At 33.8% G+C, this 21080-nt stretch overlaps 1 protein-coding gene across 1 annotated transcript in view; it reads left to right on the top strand.

The window, feature by feature from the left end:
• The window catches only part of ERBB4 (erb-b2 receptor tyrosine kinase 4), a 542534-nt gene that overhangs the window by 291849 nt on the left and 229605 nt on the right, over positions 1 to 21080 (top strand). Inside the window, exons 10-13 of the mRNA XM_023763286.1 lie at positions 3012 to 3085; positions 4003 to 4093; positions 5929 to 6128; positions 15970 to 16102. Coding sequence (XP_023619054.1) covers positions 3012 to 3085; positions 4003 to 4093; positions 5929 to 6128; positions 15970 to 16102 — 498 coding nt within the window. The remainder of the gene's footprint in view (positions 1 to 3011; positions 3086 to 4002; positions 4094 to 5928; positions 6129 to 15969; positions 16103 to 21080) is intronic.

The following is a 21080-nucleotide window of genomic DNA, read 5'->3' as shown; positions in this document are numbered from 1 at the left end:
TACATATATGCATATAAATTCTTTGGTTAATCGTTTCCCACCCACCTCTACCTTTTCTCTGAGATTAGACAGTCTGTTCCATGCTTCTATGTCTCTGGATCTATTTAAAGACGAAATAAGAGAACATGTTTAGTCTCTAGAACAATAGTGCCATTGCCAGAGATAGACTAGGTACTCTTGTTTCCTTATTTAGAATGGGAACCACAGGCAAAACGCAGTGTTTAGGGTTATCCATGGGAATAATCCCCCTTCAATCTTGTCATGTTTGACATGGTTTATGTGCATGTGCTTGAAGCAACAAAATGCTCACCAGATAAACATGTCCATGCTGTGTCACAATGAGACACTGGCAAGCAAGTATTCAGATGACAGACTGCAACGTTGAAAGACAATGAACATGTGATAACTGGTTGAATGAAGAAATCGATTGTGATGCGATTGTGAAAATATGTTGCTCTGTCTTTATCCTGAGCTTTATATTGGATCACCAACAATGGTGACAGAGTGCATGTAATGTTCTTATTCACAGTTCTGAATTTAGCTAGTAAATTTCTTGATTTTATAGTTCTATGGATTTCAAGTGTCTGTAGAATGAAACTCCCTACAGGTACTCTGAGTTTGGTAAGTGGGATTCTGTCAACTTATTTTATGAGAGTCTGAATCTCTAAAATAAGTATATAAAATTTCTATGGTCCATTGGCTTCATGTGAACAGTCCAGAATTCACTTAATTCCCCACAACCTGGACATGTTCTTACTGTAGGACTGAAGTGACCCCATTACTGTGTGCTGCCCTGGGTTTTGAATGTTTCTCAATAAAGTCAGAATATTTTATTGTATGACCAGAGCTGTTCTAGACACTGCTTTTCATCAAAAATCAAATGTTGAAAGTTCATTCTGCTACTGTAGTGTTGACATTTATTCTGCATACAAAAGTCTTTGCCCATAAAATAGGATAACAACAAGAATTTTACAACATAGTGAATTTATTTTTTATTATTGCTTCCTATTCATACAAACCATAGTCATTCACTATGCATCCTCAGTTATAAATAGAGCAAGTTTGCCAGAACATTTAATTTAGACTTGAAACTTTTGAAGGCTCTTCATGTCACATTGAGGAAAATATTCATTGTTTATGTGTAAATTATAGGGAAACTCATTTATAGTGTTTCTCCAAGCTCTCTGTAACTCTCCATTTAAACTAGTTGTACAGTAAATGGACCTTACTTCTTAGTTTGAAACAGTCATTTAATCAAGCAATTTTTTTTCCCTTTGACAATATGGGATGTTCACAGTGTAGAAGAATATGCCAATGAATCAAGTTGAGAGAGCTACACTAAAGGTAGTTCCATATATCATGGTTTCTGGAACTAATAGAGTCTATAAGAGGCTCTAAGATTTAAAAAAATGCCAGTAGATTCGCACTCAATTTCCCCCCAAACAGGCCATATGCCAATTTTTCAGGGGACTATGGAGCACCTGGATTGATAACCCTGTTAAATCACATCCAGTGGACTACCATATCCTAGTGTTTATTCTCTGGACACAAAAGAAGGTTCCTAAATATTGGTTACCAGAGGGAAGAGAAGTGGTGGGAGTAGTAAAAGGTCAAGGGGGTCAAATATATGGTGACAGAAGAAGATCTGACTTTGGGTGGTGGGCAATACAGTGCAATATACAGGTGATATAACATAGAATTGTACATTTGCACCTATATAATTTTATTAACCAATGTCACCCCAATATATTTAATTAAAAATAAAAAAGAAATAATATAAAAAAACCAAATAAAGATTGTTTTTATATATGTATAAGGTGCAAAAAATTGGCAGATGTTCACAGCAAGAATAAAACTAAATTGATTGCTACAGGTGAATATGCTTCTAAAAAAGCCTAAGTTCATTGTTCTTAGAAGGTTTGATCTCTCTTGGAGAAGTGGCCAATGAAGAGAATTCAATTTTTCTCTGAAGAGTATATATTAATATTGGGTCTCTACTTGCTCAGGATAGTACAGAATAATTTTAAAGTAATCAAACATTTTCAAAAAGACTATGTATTCATTAAACATTGAAAATATTCCTTGAATTACTGAGAAATGTTTGGTATTATTATGTTTACGTTTGGCTTAATTTTCAAGTGTGCAATTATTTCATGTGATCAGTATATTATACCAAAAAATGTTCTTAAGTTGAAAACCTCTGAAAAAAACTCTATTAAACATTTAATTTTAAAAGATATTTATGTTCATTTTTGAAATGACAGGGTATCTCTCTCTGCATATATATCAAAAACATTTTTTTACAAAAATATGTGTATGCATTAGATCTTCAAATTTATAACAACTTTTGAATATTATGAAATTTGTTGTAAATTGTGTTTTTAAATGTTAGTATGATTTATATAGATGGAAGCAAATAGGTCTGTTATAAAAATGAATATAAATATCAGTTAGGAACAAAATTGCTCTAAATAATTCATATGAAGAGTAACTTTTATATAATGTTATAAATATTATGAAAACTCACTAATAGGTAAATGTGGAGATACAGCAAAAAAGGTGACTTCATGTGTTTGTTTTTATGCTTCGTAAGAAATTACAAGTGTTATTCACAGTTTTGAGTGCTTCGAGGAGCCTGGAAGGCAATGTCCTTACTATAACATCATTTATTTGCAGGTTTTATTTTCCCAGTTAAGAATAAACATTTAAAGCAAAGTATAAAGCATGGTTAATAAATGGATTTGCTGTGTTTGGAGGTTTCTTCCGTATAATCAAACCGAATCATTTCTTTACATCTAGACTTGCCTTTGATAAACTCATATTCTCTCTCATCAAAGTGGTCCTCAAAGCAACTTTAAATTTTCCTCCATATCCAAGGCAGAAAAATCTGAACATTGTTACCCTTCCTCTTGATAATGACAATTCAACTTGAATAAAATAATGTCACATTTTTATATTTTTATTCCTTTATTTAATTTTGAATCTGACTGCTTCTCTCCTGGGTTTTCTAGGGACCCTTACAATGCGATTGAAGCTATAGACCCAGAGAAACTGAATGTATTTCGGACAGTTCGAGAGATAACAGGTAATTTTTTCAAGTGCAATTGTGTTAGTAACCATGTGAATTTTAACAATTTCTTGAAAATATTATATAATATTGGAACCAGAAACTCAATTTCAAAGTAAATTCAAGTCTCTACTCCTTAGCATGTATGCACATTTTGAAAGCCCATGGAATTTAAAGAGTAAAATATCCTTGAAATTTTGATGTTGCTGTTTTGCAATTGCCAATTGATCTTTGAAAGCATTTTTTTTACCTTTTCACAAGAAGTACTGTTTAGTGTGGGTAATGCATATCATTCATTTAGCACATGTTTATAGAGCATGTAATACATCTGGTGCTGCTATAGTAGATGATATGGGTTTATAAACATGAATTAAACATGATTTGTTATTAAAGAGTATAAAGTCAAATGAGGAGGGGTAAGTATATACGTCTATGTCTTAGAATGCAAGATGGGCAACTGAGGTCTACTAGTAAGTGTATAGATACAGTGGTAAAGGATTTCAGAGAAATTGAAATTGAATTTTTCTCTTTAGTTAGTCTAAATATTTTTGCTTTTAGAAGAATACATTAAATTAAGATTTATGTAGATTAACATCTACAATTATATGATTCCATATGTCTGAGAAATATAGATTTTTGGTGCTCATTGTTATTATTATCATTATTGTTACTGACAGTATTACAGATGTGCCCCATTCCTCCCTCTTTGTCCCCCTCCTTTGATATTCTTTGGAGTATTAGAGCCATGAAACTTTGGCTAAGACACTCCATTTGGAAGAAGAAATATGAGATAGAATGGTTCAAAAGTAGGAATATTCACTTTCCTTTTCTTATCTTTCAACACATTTTTATCATATTTCAAGAATAATCAGTGTTAAACACTATTGCTCAGACAATGATGTAATGAATTTTTTTACTGTCCTCTTCTTTTATAGGTTTCTTGAACATACAGTCATGGCCCCCAAACATGACTGACTTCAGTGTTTTTTCTAACCTGGTGACCATTGGTGGAAGAGTACTCTACAGGTAGGTTTATATGTTCAAAGATGCAGGTCTCCCAGATTTCAAGAGTAGCATCATGTGTATATTATATCAAAACTATTAGCCTCATGAATTTACTGATTCTAGAAATATTGGGTTTCTTCTTTTAATTCCAATGTGAGTTCAACAACAAAAAAAATAGCCCAGTTGTGCTTAAAGTATACAGAATACACAGCTGGAATTTCCAACCACCTAAAGTAATAGTAATGTTTTGCAGGTATGGAATGCATGATATGAAGCATAAAATTAATTCTTTTTATCATATTTATTATAATTAAAAGAGAGAGTTGGATGACTTAGAAATGGCTCAGATGTAGGGGATACAAGTGCCATACGGGAAGTTCTTGTTTTGCCTCTGGTGCTTTCATTTGAACCAAGCATCATAGAGCTGATGTTTCACGAATTAGTCCACCTCCCTGAGTGCAGTGCTAGTTGTAATAAACAGAATGATCAAGGCTCAAAAGGACGCTGTTCTAATGTCAATAGTTTTATTCATATAATAAAAGTAGAGTTAATATTTACTAAGCCACTGCTTTTATTTTATTTCAGATTTTTATCTTTATGAAACTATTGTTTATGAAGAGTTAAAAGCTGATTTACATAAGGATATTTTAATTTAATGTTTATTGCTTAAATCTAAATGCTGCCTGAAATCAATATTGTCATCAAATATTATATAATGGCATTTCACAGAAAATTCATTGAATTTTGCTATTAAAACAGGTATATTTATAAGAGGTTTTAAAAGGTCAATGAGGAAGTATTAATATAAAAGGAGAGTTCAGAGATATAACTTAGTCAAGTGTTATATGCAACAAATTTTACTATCTACTGAATATTATAAGTATATCAAGGCATCATTATACTCATATTATAATCCACAAATCAAAGGATTTATAATGGGAGCCAGGATTTGAGAAAATGAATTATAGCTCAGTTGAGTACACACACACAATGTGCATATTTTGCTGATATATATGTCAGCAAACTATTTTTAGATTTAGAAGTAAAATAAAAGGGGACAGTTTAGATCTCCAAAATGTAAAATCATGTCCATTAGTTGAAATGTGGGAAACACAGTTATTCTTCAGAGAATGCAAAAGGAACTTAATTACAAAATGGACTATTTTGAAATAAAAACAATTTCCTTGACATGATTGTTTCTACCGTGTAGTTGTTACTTAACATTTAGAGATTCTTTCCCCAGTTGTCCAAGCCTTCTTAATATTTTGTAAAATTGAAATTTAATTTCATTCATCTCTGTAAATATTTATATCTCCTACCTTTACTTATACATTCTTCAGCTATTACAATTATTCTTTTGTTCCTAAATAAATTAAAGCCTAATATCAAAGATATTATCTTCAATATTTATCGTTGGAAAACATTCTGAATCTATTAAATAGAATACAATTAATATCTTACTTAGGGTAATACGCAAGTCATTCCACATACATTTATCTAATTATTTAGTCTTAACACAGGATTTCATTCTTGAGGAACTGAAAATGTGAGGGAACGAGAAAAGGCAGTGAGCAGATACGTCAGTGGTAAATAAGTGCACAAAGACAGATATATCATTAATATTCATACTTCTAAAAGTGAACATGTTTCTTTTGGGTATTACTGTTAAAGCCTCCACTATATAACATGTAAAGATTAATATTCCGAGCACAGATTTATTGACTCAGTCTCTCTCTCTGTGGTCTGTTTATCTTCTTTTGGAGTAAGATGTGACACCTGATATTTTACTTTAGAAATGAATGTCCTGGCCAGAAAATATTTATTATCGTTCCATGTTCCCTCTCCCCTCTCTTTAGTGGCCTCTCCTTGCTTATCCTCAAGCAACAAGGCATCACTTCCCTGCAGTTCCAGTCCCTGAAGGAAATCAGTGCAGGAAACATCTATATTACTGACAACAGCAACCTGTGCTACTATCACACCATCAACTGGACGACGCTCTTCAGCACCATCAACCAAAGAATAGTGATTCGAGACAATAGGAAGGCTGAAAACTGTAGTAAGTACATTACTCGGACATTAAAACATAGAAGTTTTAGCCCAGCCAGTGTTGTTCAGTGGTTGAGCATCAACCTACGAAACAGGAGGTCACAATATGATTCCCGGTCAGGGCACATGCTGAGTTGGGGAGCATGCAGGAGGTAGCCGATCAATGATTCTCTCTCATCCCTAGTGGGGAGCATGCAGGAGGTAGCCAATCAATGATTCTCTCTCATCACTGATGTTTCTGCCTCTCTCTCTTCCTCTTTAAAGTCAATAAAAATATTTATTTTTAAAACAATAGAAGCTTTAAACATTTTCTCCCATTCTATATTTGATCAAACAGTTAAAATTACAGTGGGTCAGAATACTAGACTTCTTTTCCTCAACCCTTAAGAATGGTTGGTATAGAATAACCAGAATAAGTGACTTGTTTTATAGTATACTAGAGGCCTGGCACATGAAATTTGTGCACGGGTAGGGTCCCTAGGCCTGGCCTGTAATCAAAGCTGATCCTCCAGGCTGCTGGCAGCCGACCCCATCCTCCTCCCCCCTCCCTCCCCGCCGCCGCAGCTGAGGGTCGCCCTCTGTGCCCTCTGTGTGTGGGGCAACAGGCGGGGCAATCAGGGTCCTGACACCACCCGCGTCCACTGCCACCCACCCCCAGTTCCCAGTTACCCATTGGGGTCAGTGGTCAGTGTGTGTCATAGCCGACTGTTCGTTCTGCCGTCCAGTTGATTTGCATATTATGCTTTTATATATATAGATTATGTATGTGCAAATCTTAAGCATCCACCTGTGGAGATTTAACTTCAATAGGTGTACGTGGGACTTGAAACCTAAATGTTTAATAAACATCTGGGTGATTCTTTGGATCCAATCGGTTTGTGGAAATTCACCCCATTGAATTTTCTGTTCACTTTCAGTGAATTTGATAACATAGGATAACAGAGTATTTCCCATTTGGGAGTGGTGGAAAAAATGAAGATGTTTTCTTCTGAAAAGTGTGAAATGCTATTCAAGAAAAAAGTTCATTTCATAAGTGCATTTCTTGTTCACTATCTTTTTTCTCACTTATTTTGATGTTTATTGATCCACTCCATCATTTCTTTGTTATACAGAAGTTGATGATGTTTTCATGGGTACATAACTAGACCATTTCTGTGTTATACTTTCCTGATTTTCTACTGAGTACTACTATCTTTTACATCCTAAGAGTTCCATTTGTCTGACTTGCTTATGATAAATATCAAATAAAATACTTAGAATTTAAATTATTTATTCATAAAAAACGTATTCTAATTGTGGTTATGATGAATTAGTCTTGTTAAAAAGTCACATCCCCTAAGAAATATTTTGCTATCAGGATGCCTTCTTATTTATTTAATCCATTGGAACAATTACAAGGGTATAAACACATATGTTTAAATTTATTTTTGATATATGTGAATTGATAATATAGGACATTTTTAAGAAAATATAAACTCTTAAGAAAGCAAATATAATTTAAGCTTACTAAGTAAAGTAGTCAGTAAAATAATTTATTTACTAATACTCCACCTTGTTTTATAAAGGGTTTAAGGCAGCTCAGGTTACCAATTTTCATAAACTGTAAACTATAATTTGTGAGGAACTCACATTTTAGCTGTTTTGGATCCTGAAAAATATTTTCCAGAGAAAAGAGATCTATTGTAACATGAGATTCCTATTGTGAGTGAACTTAAGTTCTTACACATTCTTCTATTCCACATAGACTCAAGAAGTACAAAATTTTATTATATACCAAAATATGTATGTTTACATTGGATGAGATGTGTCCTTTAATTTAGCCTAGATTATATCCTTAGTTTTATACATTTCTGATTCTTGACAGAAAGTTTGCTTTTCTTTCTTCTAATTCTTAATCTTTTTATCCCACATCCACTCAACCAGTGGTAGACATGGAAGGAATAAGAGTAATGAATAGGAGCCTAGATATTAAGGGATTTTAAAATGATCTCCTAAGAGCTTAAACAATGAATAGGTATATGCTTGATTCCTCAAAAATGTTTTTCCTTTTCTCTTGTAATTTAAACATTTTAAGATTGGCTTTGTTAAGTAACATACTTAGTGATTTATAAAAAATCTACACAATATGAATTTAGTGTACTGGTTCAGTATACACGTATTTGCTGATGTAGAATATACTTTTTTCACAAAGATTATCAAAGGAATATACAGTTCTATATTTATCTCTGATTTTGATATTCCTCAAGTTTGATAGTAGAAAAATCTACCTCACTTAACATGCAATTAGTAAAAAGGAATTGTAAAACTATAGTTAATTACTAATAACTGAACCGTCTGCATTTGCCACACCTTTTGGTAAACCATAGCTCAGTATGAATCATAAAGTGCATAACTTAGGATATAATAAAGTCACTATTCCTCTAAGTAACCAGAAGATAGAAAATCTTAACTGTACTTTTAAGATTTTTTTATTACCAATGTAATACATTAATACACTGTTCTTTGTAAAAAAAAAAAACTCAAATAAGATTTTCTTACTGTATTTGAAACAGCATAATGTTTAATTACAATGCTGCAAAATGGTCTCTGTGTTCTTATCAAAAGGTTAATAAGCAGTTACAAATTTAGAAATGACATCCCTCCCATTTGTAACCTGGAAACTCTGAAAGAATGGAGGGCCTCTCAGCAGTAACAGCCAGGATTCCTGCAGGCTTCAGTTTTTATTACAAAGGGCAACATTTTAATAACTTGCCAGTAGATCAGTATTTGAGATATTTTAAAGCAAAAACTTTTAAGTCTGGTCTCCAATTTTCAATGATTGTTGTTTGGATAGTATTGTGGTATGTATTATGTCGCCAACCCCCAACACACACACACACACACACACACACACACACACACACACACACAAATGTGTTGAACCCTAGCCAGTTTGGCTCAGTGGATAGAGTGTCAGCCTGAGGACCAAAGGGTCCCGGGTTAGATTCTGGTCAAGGGCATGTACCTCCTCCCCTGCCTGGGTCCTGATCAGGGCTCATGCAGGAGGGAGCCAATCGATGTGTTTCTCTCACATCAATAGTTCTTTCTGTCTTTCTCTCTTGCTTCCACTCTCTCTAAAAATCAATGGAAAAATATCCTCGGGTGAGGATTAATGTGTGTGTGTGTGTGTGTGTGTGTGTGTGTGTGTTGAAGTTTTAACTCCTGGCACCATGAATGTGATCTTATGTAGAGAGAGGTTCTTTGTAGATGTAATTAAAATGTAGATGAGCTTATACTAGATTAGAATGGGCCCTTAATCCACTATAACTTGTGAGAATAGGAGAAGAGAGACAGAGACAGACAGGCACACAGAAGAGAACATCAGTTAAAGACATACACACATAACGGGAAGACAACCAATGAAGACAGGGTCAAAGAATGGAGTTACGCAGCCATACGTCAGGAAAACCAAGGAACGCCAGCAACCACCAGAAACTAGGAATGCCCCCAGGAAAGATCCAGCCAGCCAACACCTTGATTTTGAAGCAGAACTGGGATAGAATGAATTGTGATACAACTGTGATAAGATTGTGATAGAATAAATTTCTGTCATTTTAGGCTATCATTTTGTGGCATTTTGTTATACCAGACCTGATAAACTAATACAGACAGTGGTATAACAGTGAAAACTAATATAGATCGGGAGCACCCAGGGTTCTGCATTTTTAATACCAGATCTTTCTGAAAAAGGTGTCTGAGGAAAATCCATTTAGAAACTCTATTGTATTTTATAACACCCCTCATTATTCTTTTTATTCTGTAGTCAGAAATATATTTTAAAAACACGTTGTCCTGGTAATTCATTTCATCTTTTGAGGATTTGTTCTCTCAAAAAGGACCTATTGTAGGAAATTTTCAGTTGGGCGACTTAACACTGTATATTTAAGAACAGTTTTGGGAGACAAAAAGAAAGAATGGACCAAAAAAGCATTCTATCAATAGTGTTCTCTTTTATCCTTTTACTAATCTAACACATTCAAGGCAATAAAGGGGATATTTAATGCTTATTTACACATTGACTAATTATAGTACAATATATATTTTACTATTATATTTTATTAACTTCAGAACTTCAGCAACACACTTATGAACTTATTTTACTTTTTGAAAGTTAATGTGCCTTCTGAGAAGTACTTTATAATGTGCTCAGTGTTCTAAGAATATTCAAGGACTTTTCAATATTTTATCACTGCTGTCACAGCTGCCTGTCATAGATCCCTCTACCAGAATTTTCTCCCCAGGTCCCACTCAAGTCAGAGATATAGGACCTAGAGCACTTAAGAGTGAACAAACTTTTGGTAACACCTGCTTCACCTATTCAGTATGGTGAATGGGTATGTCTTATTCTTCCACTCCTACCTTTTCCTAAATTTTATGGCTTTAACCTATTCCAACATTTTCCAAAGACCCATAATGACCTTCCCACTTATATATGTCTACATAAAGTGCTTATTGCAACAGAATTTTATAATCCCCACTCCAAGGATGAGCACATCCTACTCCTCAGTATCTGTGAATGCTACTTTATATGGCAAAGGGACTTTGCATATGTAATCAAGCTGTGTATTTTAAGATTGGAAAATTAATCTGGACTATCTGGGTGGGCCCTAAATGTAATCACTTGTGACCTTATAGGAAGGAGAAAAAGGGATATTTGATTTTAATAAAGGAGACGGTGATGGGACCATGGAAACAGAGGTTGGAATGATGTATCTACAAGCAGAGGAATGCCAAAGTGGCCTCTGAAAGCTGGAAAAATTAACTCAAAATGGATTAAGGACTTAAATGTAAGACATAAACCATAATACTCCTAAAATAAAACATAGGAGGTAAGCCTCTTGACATTGGTCTTGGCAATGATTTTATGGATACAATCCCAAAAACAGAAGCAACAAAGCAAAAATAAACAAGTGGAACTATATCAAACTAAAACATTTTGCAAAGCAAAAAGAGCAGTCAACAAAGTGAATAGGGAACCTACAGATTGGGATAAAGTATTTGCAAATTATGTATCTGATAAGGTGTTGATATCCAAAGTATATAAAGAACTCAGACAACTCAATAACCAAAAACAAAACAAAACAAAAAACAAACAAACAAACAAATCTGAATAAAAATGGGCAGAGGACTTGAATGGACATTTCTCCAAAGAAGACAAATAAATGATTAACAAATGTATGAAAATGTGCTCAACATCACCAATCACCAGGGAAATTCAAATTGAAACCACAGTGAGATATCACTTAACACTTGTTAGAATGGCTATTTTCAAAAGAGAAGAGAAAAGTGCTGGTGAGATGCGGGGAAAAGGGGTGTACTTTGGTACAGCAACTATGGAAAACAGTATGGAGGATCCTCAAAAAGTTTTAAATTACTACCATATGACAAAACAATTCCACTTGTTATAGAGTCCTATCAGCTTTGGAAGAGGGAGGGTGAAGGGACAAGAGTGAGAGGTTTTCAAACTACTAAAAAAAATAGTGTTTTTTTCTGTTTTGTTTTGTAATAAGTCTCTATATTGTTGTTCTTATTATCAAAGGAATACTTGGTTATTCCCAAAAGTGTTACAAAATATAGATAAATTAAAAGAAGAACATGAAAAATAAACAGGCTTCACATTAAGTTGACTATTTGTAGGTTCCAAAACCCAATATTATACTAACCTACCTCCTTTCAAAAATAGTCATTTGTCCATTTCCCCCCAAAAATAATAAATAAGCAGAAATAAGTAGATGAGGGAGTTGATGGATTATCAGGAAATGGGCAATAACAAAGAGGTACTGATACCTTTATCAACAGCCTGAAGGCAGAATCTTAAAATGTATTTTATGGCCTTAGACAAGTAGGTAAACAAAGAACGTGAGGCATTGATTATGTTTTCTATACCAATATGAAGGTGATTAATATGAAGAGCCAGAGATTCATAACACTGAGCAACATGATTTTGAATATATTCTACTTGTCTTTACAAGTTGCATTTTTATGGGTGGTTTTTTTCCCCCTCTTCAAGGGTTCCTCTGATAATCATGTTTATTCCATAAGCAAGTATATATGATAATTATATATAAATTCTTATATGTTTCAGACTATGAAATAGTTCATAAATAACCTTAAAATTGCTGAATGTTTATAAAAAATGAGTATTATAACTTTATATCCATTAATATCATTTATCTTTGCTCCTTTTTAACTCTTAAGCTATTATATAGATTTTGTTCTTATACATTTATATTCCATCAGCTCGATTGAACTTTCTTACTTCTTACATCTTCACAAATCTGTGGGAAGTCACTTATACTCCAAGGGAATCAGTGATATGAGAACTATATTAAGATTCCATTTCTACTGACATTTCTTTTGCACGGTGAGAGAACTGAATGAGTCAGAAGGAAAGAACTCTTGCAATTAGTTTAAAATCAATATAGGGGATAAACTGTTAGAATTTCCCAAGTAGAACAACAAATCATTCAACTTTTGAAAAGAAGTGTCTCCACATAAGAAGAGAAAAATAATCATAATATATGTTATTTAAATTTAATACATCTTTAAAAATGGAGAGTGCCACAATTAAGCAAAGTCTGCAAACTGATGAGTTACCTAAAAAAGGAAAATATATTTGAGAAGAGGGACAATCCTACATACACAGGAAAACACTCTATTTGATCTCTGTTCTTTCAGGTTATTTTTTAAAGTCACCTTTATGTTATTTATAATAATGTTAAAAATTAAAATATGGTAAAATAGAGTAGAAGGAACCATAATGTTCAATAAAGTTTATGGATGTTTAGAAGCTATGGGCATTTTGGAGAAATTCTATATAAAATTGTGTCTATATGCAAAAAGCAAGAAACAGCAAGTAATCTTATTTTGGATTTTTAGAAATAAATATCAGATGTCTACTTCTATCAGGATGGAATAAAAGGGATTATATATACTGTTCCTCAATGAAACAACCAAAAGATGGACAAAATATATGAAATTACAGTTTGCAAGGGAGTGCATATCAGATAATGAAGCAGAGAGAAGAAACGAATGAGGCGAGCCTTGTGTTTGCCCTGGCTAACTACCTTGAGAGAATTTTTGAGCCATAGCACAGTCTGGAGAGACCCAGGTAGAATCCCAAAGACTCCTTGAGTTGAGGAGGCCGCACTGATAGCCCAGGGAGGCTCAAGTCTGCAGACAGTGGAGGAGAGAAGAGAGCAGCACAGAGAGGAGAACCACCCTCCTAGAAATAGTAAAGCAAGGTTGTTAGTCAGGAGGAAACAATGCCAGATGAATATATGATTCTATACATGGGATTAAGAGCACTGCATGGATACATATATAAAATTATATTATTATTTAAATCATGTCCAAAGACAATCTAATGTGTAAAATTGTGAATGTGCAGTGAATAGCATTTGGAAAAGTAAAATGTATGACAATAGCTCAAAGGTTAGGAATGGAGAAATGGAAGTATCCTATTTTCAGGTCCTTAGAGTTTGCATGAAGCAGTAAAGTATAACTTCAAAATTGATTGCAGTCACTTACAGAGATATACTACATTTCTGCTCCTGGGAAGATGAGGTAGATATACTTTTCTCCAGTCCTTTTGCTGACTACAACTAAAAACAATGAGTATTATATATATAAAAGAAACATAAAATTTTTGGAAGGCAGAAGAAGGAAGACAGGTTTGGTACCTTGAAATCCAAGAAGCACACAGATGTGAGTTCCCTAGATTTTATTGTTGTCTCATATATCCCAGATCTGGAGGTGTAGACATTGGCAACTCAGAAACATGAACAGGTGCAGACCAAAAAAGCCCCCAACAAAAGTCTGTTTTCTCTTCCAAAGGGCCTGGAACGGTGCAGAGGAGCAAGACAAAAAACTTTTAGGCAATAACTTTTCAGCTCCAGACAAACATCACAGAAAAAATCTGCAGCCCCACCTTCACCTCAGCATCTAAAGAGTAGGAGTGCAGGCTTCCCACTTTCGCCAGGCTGCAAAGAAATGCCCAAACTCCCCACTAGGTGGTGTCAGAGAAGGCAGAGAAGGGAACAGGGCTTTCATCCCCACTGGGCAGTGAAGAGCCCAGGTAGGATTGGGTTTCAACCCCTAATCTGACACGTGTGGCCTTGAGCAGTTTAGCCCCTCTGAACCTCTGCCCATTCGTCAAGTGAATAAGCATTCCTACTTTGCGTGATAGAGTTGAAGATTAGCACCCATATATGAACAAAAAGTGCCCCACGCCCCTGAAAAAATGTAAAGTATGAACCATTGTATCTCTTAAGAATATGGAAGCAAAAATCCTTGAAAAAGTAGTAGCAAATAGCACTCAACAGTATGTAAAATTGATATACAGCATAATCAAATGGGGTTTATTCCAGGGATACAAAGCTGATTCAGTATTTTAGAATCATGTTGTTTCTCTTAGAACCCTGACTAATACAATACCATACACACAACCATAACTCAAAATGGATCGTTCAGTGGTTCTCAACCTTCTGGCCCTTTAAATACAGCTCCTCATGTTGTGACGCAACCATAAAATTATTTTCGTTGCTACTTCATAACTGTAATGTTGCTACTGTTATGAATCATAATGTAAATATCTGATATGCAGGATGGTCTTAGGTGACCCCTGTGAAAGGGTCGTTCGACCACCAAAGGGATCACGACCCACAGGTTGAGAACCGCTGGTATACATAAAGGTAACATCAAAACTCATAAAGATTCTAAAAGAAAACATCAGAGCAAATCTTTATTACTTCCTGTTAGACAAAGACTTCTTAGATATGATACCCAGAGCACAATTCACAAAAGAACAAATTGATAAATTGGATTTACCAAAGTTAAAAGTTCTTTCTGAAGGACAGTATTAAAGCAGGAAAAGTCAAGGCTAGGGCTTGAGAGAAAATATTTACAGAATTTAATAACAAACTCTCAATATCCATAGTAAGAAAATAACCATTCCAATATAAAATGGACATAAGATTCCTAAACTTCACCAAACAAGATATATGGATATCAAATAAGCACATTAAAAGAGTTTCAACATCTTTAATCATTTGGGAAATGCAAACCCAAACACTGAGACTACAGCAGACACCTTTAAACTTGTATCTTATTTCTATTCCTTTTTTCTTTCATTTGCTCTTTTTAAAATATATATATATATATTTGTTGTTGTTGTTGATTTCAGAGAGAAAGGGAGAGGGAGAGAGACAAATATCGATACTGAGAGAAAATCATTGATCAGCTACCTCCTGCAATCCAGGCATGTGCCCTGACCAGGAATTGGCATGTGCCCTGACCAGGAATTGAACTGTGACCTCCTGGTTCATGGGTCAACACTCAACCATTGAGCAACACCAGCCATGCTCATTTGCTCCTTTAATATTATTTTTGTTTTATAACAAGTATCATTTGTTATCTTCATGAAACTGTCATATGGAATTGAAGGCAAAAGATTGGTGTAATTGTAGAACAAAATGTTGGCTTGAGAAAGATGTGGTTTTTTCCTTACCTTTCCTAGAAGGTTAATTTCTATCACACCTTCTCCCTAGAGTTATGATATAGACAACTGACATTTCATTTTGATTAAAAACACAATGTTGTTATACAACCACAGTGACTAAGCTCTGCAATATGGAAGAAGTTGGGGAGAGTGTGAATAATGGTGACTAGACAGGCCACCAAAGTGGTCTGCCATAGATCTTTTCCAAACAAACTCCTTCAGAAATAGCTATACTTTGGAAGATTTATATTAAAATTGTAAGTTGTGACACAAGCTTCTGCTTATTTCCTCTTGATTTTGGTGTTTTTTTCAGCTGCTGAAGGAATGGTGTGTAACCATCTGTGCTCAAGCGATGGCTGTTGGGGACCTGGGCCAGACCAGTGCCTGTCCTGCCGTCGCTTCAGCAGGGGCAGGACCTGCATAGACTCTTGTAACCTCTATGACGGGTAAGACATCTTCAATGTCACCTTTACCTCTTGACCTTTGAGGTACTGGTTGATTGAGATTGTAAAATGATAAGAATATTGTAAAATTTCAGTATGCGTATACAGGCCAAGATTTTTAAGGAGAAATTCAGTTGCATAAAGTAGACAACTTATAGAATAATTATTTAAAGAGGAAATAATATTATTGGAAATATCAAGTCCAAATATATATTGAATATTATTCACATTTTAAAAACATGTAACAAAATAATTATTAACAAATTATTGAAATTTACTTTAAGTAAAATTGAAAAATATATTTCTACTCTCCTTATAAAAAGGATTGTTATAAGCAATCTTTCAATAGTCTTTATTTTTATACTTTCTACTAATGTTCACCTTTAATTATACATAACTTTTATTTATGTTTTCCATTTACGTTGCATGTCTATTTTATTTTATTTTAGGACTGACACACATTTCTATGTCTCTGACAACTGCTTAGCCTTATAGAAAAATTACCTTCATAATTTCTAGTTGAATAGGTTTTTCTAAGTGTCCTGCCACTTTCTAAAGATAACCTAAGCAATAATTTAAATAAAATGTTTTACATTTCTTCTATTACTATAATAAAACCTAGTATATACCTTGCTGCATGACATCTCACATGCTCATAAAATCACTTTATCATAACATGCCATTTCATGCATCATAGTTATCCTTCATTAGTGTGATAACACATTTTTTAGTACTGTCCCTGAGTCAATTTTTTTTATATTGCTCACAGTTTTGTAAAATTGCAGTTTTGAATTTCTTTATTTAATTTCTTCTTGTGCCTCATGAATTGTCCAATTTTTAGCAACTGTTTTCATGATCCCAAATAACATTATAATTTTGTAAAAGAAAAATTAAAATGTCTGAAACATAGTAATATATTTTTTTAGTTGATCTTATTATTGGAGGTATTACAGTGGCTTCCCTTTTTCCCCTATTGATCCCCTCTTCCCTAAACCTCTCCCAAGTCTACTATTTTGAATCATACTAATAATGATATGTCTCTTCTTTGAAAGATGACCAAATTCAATTCTGTCCATACAATTTAGAGGAAAAAGATTAAAATTAGAAAATTAAGTATAAAATTTTTAAATTAAAATGTAATAGTTTTTCAGGAAAATTTCAGCTTCTTATTTTTGCAAGATACAATCAGCTCATAAATTTGATAATGAATAACAAATTATGTGCTGTTTGTCTCAGTGAAATGTATTCGTGGTTGTTTATTTTTATGAAAGTAATATATTTTCTGTACATAAAGTAGCTCAGATTAAAATATGCTTGTTTGTGGGTGGCAATTGACACCCCTAAAATGAAACTAATAGACTTTAATTCCATTAAGTGAATATTACAGTAAAAGTTTATTGAATATGTATGTGCAGTTCTAAAGAAGTAATGAATTCTAGGATTCATGTTTTTTTACAGCAGTGTCTTATAATCACTGAGAACTGGTAGAATTAGTACTGGCCAAGCTCATAACACTGTAGGGAGCCCAAGCCAATACTACAACCCAGGGCACCATGTTCATTCTCTTTCCTTTCCAGATGCCATCGCTTTTTAAAAAATATTTCATTTTAAACTTATCGGAAATATGAAATTGATAAATATGTGGATATACACATCACCCTCTCTCTCAATTGTGCAAAAAAAATGAAAACTAAGTAAAGGAAAATTAGCAGTAAACAATAATTACCTGATTGTTTTTGAAAACTTACCATTTTCCATGTTATTAAATGAAATGTATTAAAGAAATTTAAAACTTTTTATATATTTTGAAATCGTAATAGGACCTTAGAAAATCATACTCACAGTGTTAATTTGAAAAAATAAATAAAAATATCTTCTAAGAATCTGATGTAATTCTTGTCTGCCCAAACAAGGATATATTTCCCCATCTCCAGTTTTGTGGGAGTGGATAATTTCTCCCAACATTGCCTAGTAGTTAAAACAACATTTGAGGGAAAATGAATTCAAAGCTAACCATCACTTTCTAGTGGAAATGTCCAACCTTGGACAAATAACCTAATCATTGTAAACTCCATTTTCTTATATGGCAATGGGTATAGTAACGGTGCCAACTTCATAAAATAGTTGTGATTATTAAATGAGAAATAGATAATGAAATCTTATTAGTGTTCTGACCATCAAAACTCATTATTTACTTTCTTTGTCTATTAATATGAGCTGATCAAACGGTTAGGTAGAAAAGTCACCTTAGAAACTGCTAAAAATAAATACAAATACAGTATGGCAATTACCAAAATCTTATTCTTATTTATAAAAGAGGCTTATTATCATAAAAGAAGAAACCCTAAATAGAGCACTTGAAAATCAGCCAATTGTTGGCTATTAACACTCAAAATTCAAATCATTTGAGTCACTATATTTTGGCAACCCTTAACTACAATGCACAAGCTATCAAAATGAAAGAGAAAGTTAATTGCAATGGAATCTTACATTTTTCTTATCTGGCACGGTGATTAAACACTTCTGAAACTTGAAGAACACAGAAACATCAAAAAGAGTGCCTGTCTAAGCTCTTTGTAGGCATTTTTACATTAATGATCACGACCTCTCATTGAAACATTTTTTTTCCTTTTTCCAGAGGATACTTAAAAAACTGCAGCTTTGAGAAGTTGAGAGATTTAAAGCCTGGAAATATTAGCCTGGATCCTGGGATTTAAATTTGAGAAGGGTGTGACCACAGTATTTGTTATTGACCATAGGATTGGCTAAGATAGCAGACACACAACAAACTGAAAAATGTAGAGCATCAAAAACAAGGAATAAATGCTCATGCTTAGCAGACTGATTCCGTAGGTCAGATTCCAGTGAAAGGGAATCTCTGGCAAGGTGGACCAGGAAGGAAAAGAACAATGATGGAGGCAGTAACAATAAAGAGCGGGAGTCCTAGAAACTGTAAGAAGTATCTGTTCTGAGAGCAGAAAGGAAGAAAGCCAGAAGCCCTACAAATGGAAATGTAGTCCACAGAAGAAAAGGCAGCTAGATTGTCCCTAGTAATTTTTTTGTTTAAATCCTCACCCAAGGATATTTTTTCATTGGTTTGAGAGAGCGTGGGAGAGAGAGGGAAAGACAGAGAGAAATAGCAATGTGAGAGAAACACATGGATTGGTTGCCTCCTGACCAGGGCCTAGGCCAAGAGGATCCTGCAACCGAGATACATGCCCTTGACCAGAATCAAACCCATGACCCTTTGGTCCTCAGGCTGACACTCTATCCACTGAGCCCAACTGGCTAGGGCTGTAGTAATTTTTAATCAGATTCACTTTACGTCAACTCTGTGTTCCAGAAAATAGATATGGCCTATGTTCTAGTATCACAAAAATTATGACCTTTATTTAGTACCATAACCCTTTAGTCACCCCAGAAACCTGTTTGCAAAATAAATAATTTGCTGATGACACAAGCTTTGTTGTAACTGTCATGCACTATCATTAAATAGGTAATGCTTCTGACTATCTTTACAGTTTAGATACTCCCAATAGGAGGCCATTTTTCCCTTTATATTCTGCAGATTTCCTAGTTAAGTATTTTATATCACTCATGTTGATGAAACGTGCAAGAAAAAATCTGTTTTAATTAATTGCAATTTTAAACATGAGAAAATTCATAAAACATTTAATCCATAGCAAACTAGCACTTTAAAAATGTTAAATCCATGTAATTAAATATTTGCATTTATATATAACTAAACCATTGATTTATGCTATTCATTTTGAAAACCAAATTTAATTATTTTGCCTTGGAGTAGGTGTCATCTTAATCTATCCAAAAGAAAATAGAGCACATGCTTTGGACTTCTGTCACTTATTAAGGCTTTACAGTAACCAAATGAGATAGTTTACTATGAAAAACAGGAAATATTTCACTCAAGGGAAAAATAAATTTGAATTTATCACCTAATTAATCCATAATTGCTATATTTGCAATGCTATTAGGTTGGAATGGTAGCTCATAGTACAAAGGCACAAAACAATGCAGTAGCTATAAATATTTAGTCAGGTTTTGTTAATGACATACTAAATTACCTTTGCCCAATACCGTACCCACTCACACAGTAGTGGGAATAGAATAGTTTAAACATATTGGACATGACTGATAACCAATTATTAAAATGAACATTTTAGAGTAGATATGGATTATCAAACTTATATGGATACCATTTAATATTCAAATAGTCACAATACGTAATGGTGTGAGGAGGTACGGTCATCATTCCAGGTTTTCATTAGAAAGTTTTAGAATGTTACCATTAAACTATTTTTATTGTCTGCCATATAGAATTACTTCAAAAGAAGTTTAAGCTGAAAAAAAAATGTTGTGATATTAGATCAATAATCTGAGAAAATAAAATCTACCGTAAAAGGATCTTTTCTCTAATTCTCCATGGCAGATATTTTAAAAGAAGAAAAGAAATCAAAGCATTTTTTGAAGTTGCACCAAAAATAAATTAAAGAGTCTTGGGATTTGAAGGACAAGGGATGGAGAACATTCATGCAACTTAGCAACAAGAAAAATACAATAGTCCTTTCAGAGTTTAAAAAAACAAAGTATCCACCAAGAGTAAAATTTTATAGAGATAGCCTTGCTTCAAAAGTTAAAACGGTTCTGCTGTGTCATCAGAAGAGTTATACTTGTTTTATTTTTTGAAATGGCTACGGTATCTCTCACAAGTGAGAGGTTTCCTGAATGAGTCTATCGTTGAACCCAGTGGAGGGCAAGGAGAGCCATCTGGCTGCAGTTTATCTTCCCTCCTAATGGAGAACTTACTCCTTAATGTACAGGGAAATGATTCTGATGCTCCTGGCACAAAGAGAAACAAACTCTAGAATTTACTCTGCCAATAGGACTTTTAGCAGATGTTACTTCATTTGTTAAATTGACAGCTTGTTTGCTTACACCACCTCATGCAGCTGATGTTTTCACA

The sequence above is a fragment of the Myotis lucifugus genome, unplaced genomic scaffold (genome assembly GCF_000147115.1).
Source record: "Myotis lucifugus unplaced genomic scaffold, Myoluc2.0 scaffold_3, whole genome shotgun sequence".
Lineage (NCBI taxonomy): Eukaryota > Metazoa > Chordata > Mammalia > Chiroptera > Vespertilionidae > Myotis > Myotis lucifugus.
Note: the sequence above shows the minus strand (reverse complement) of the source record. Positions and strands in the feature narration are given on the sequence as shown.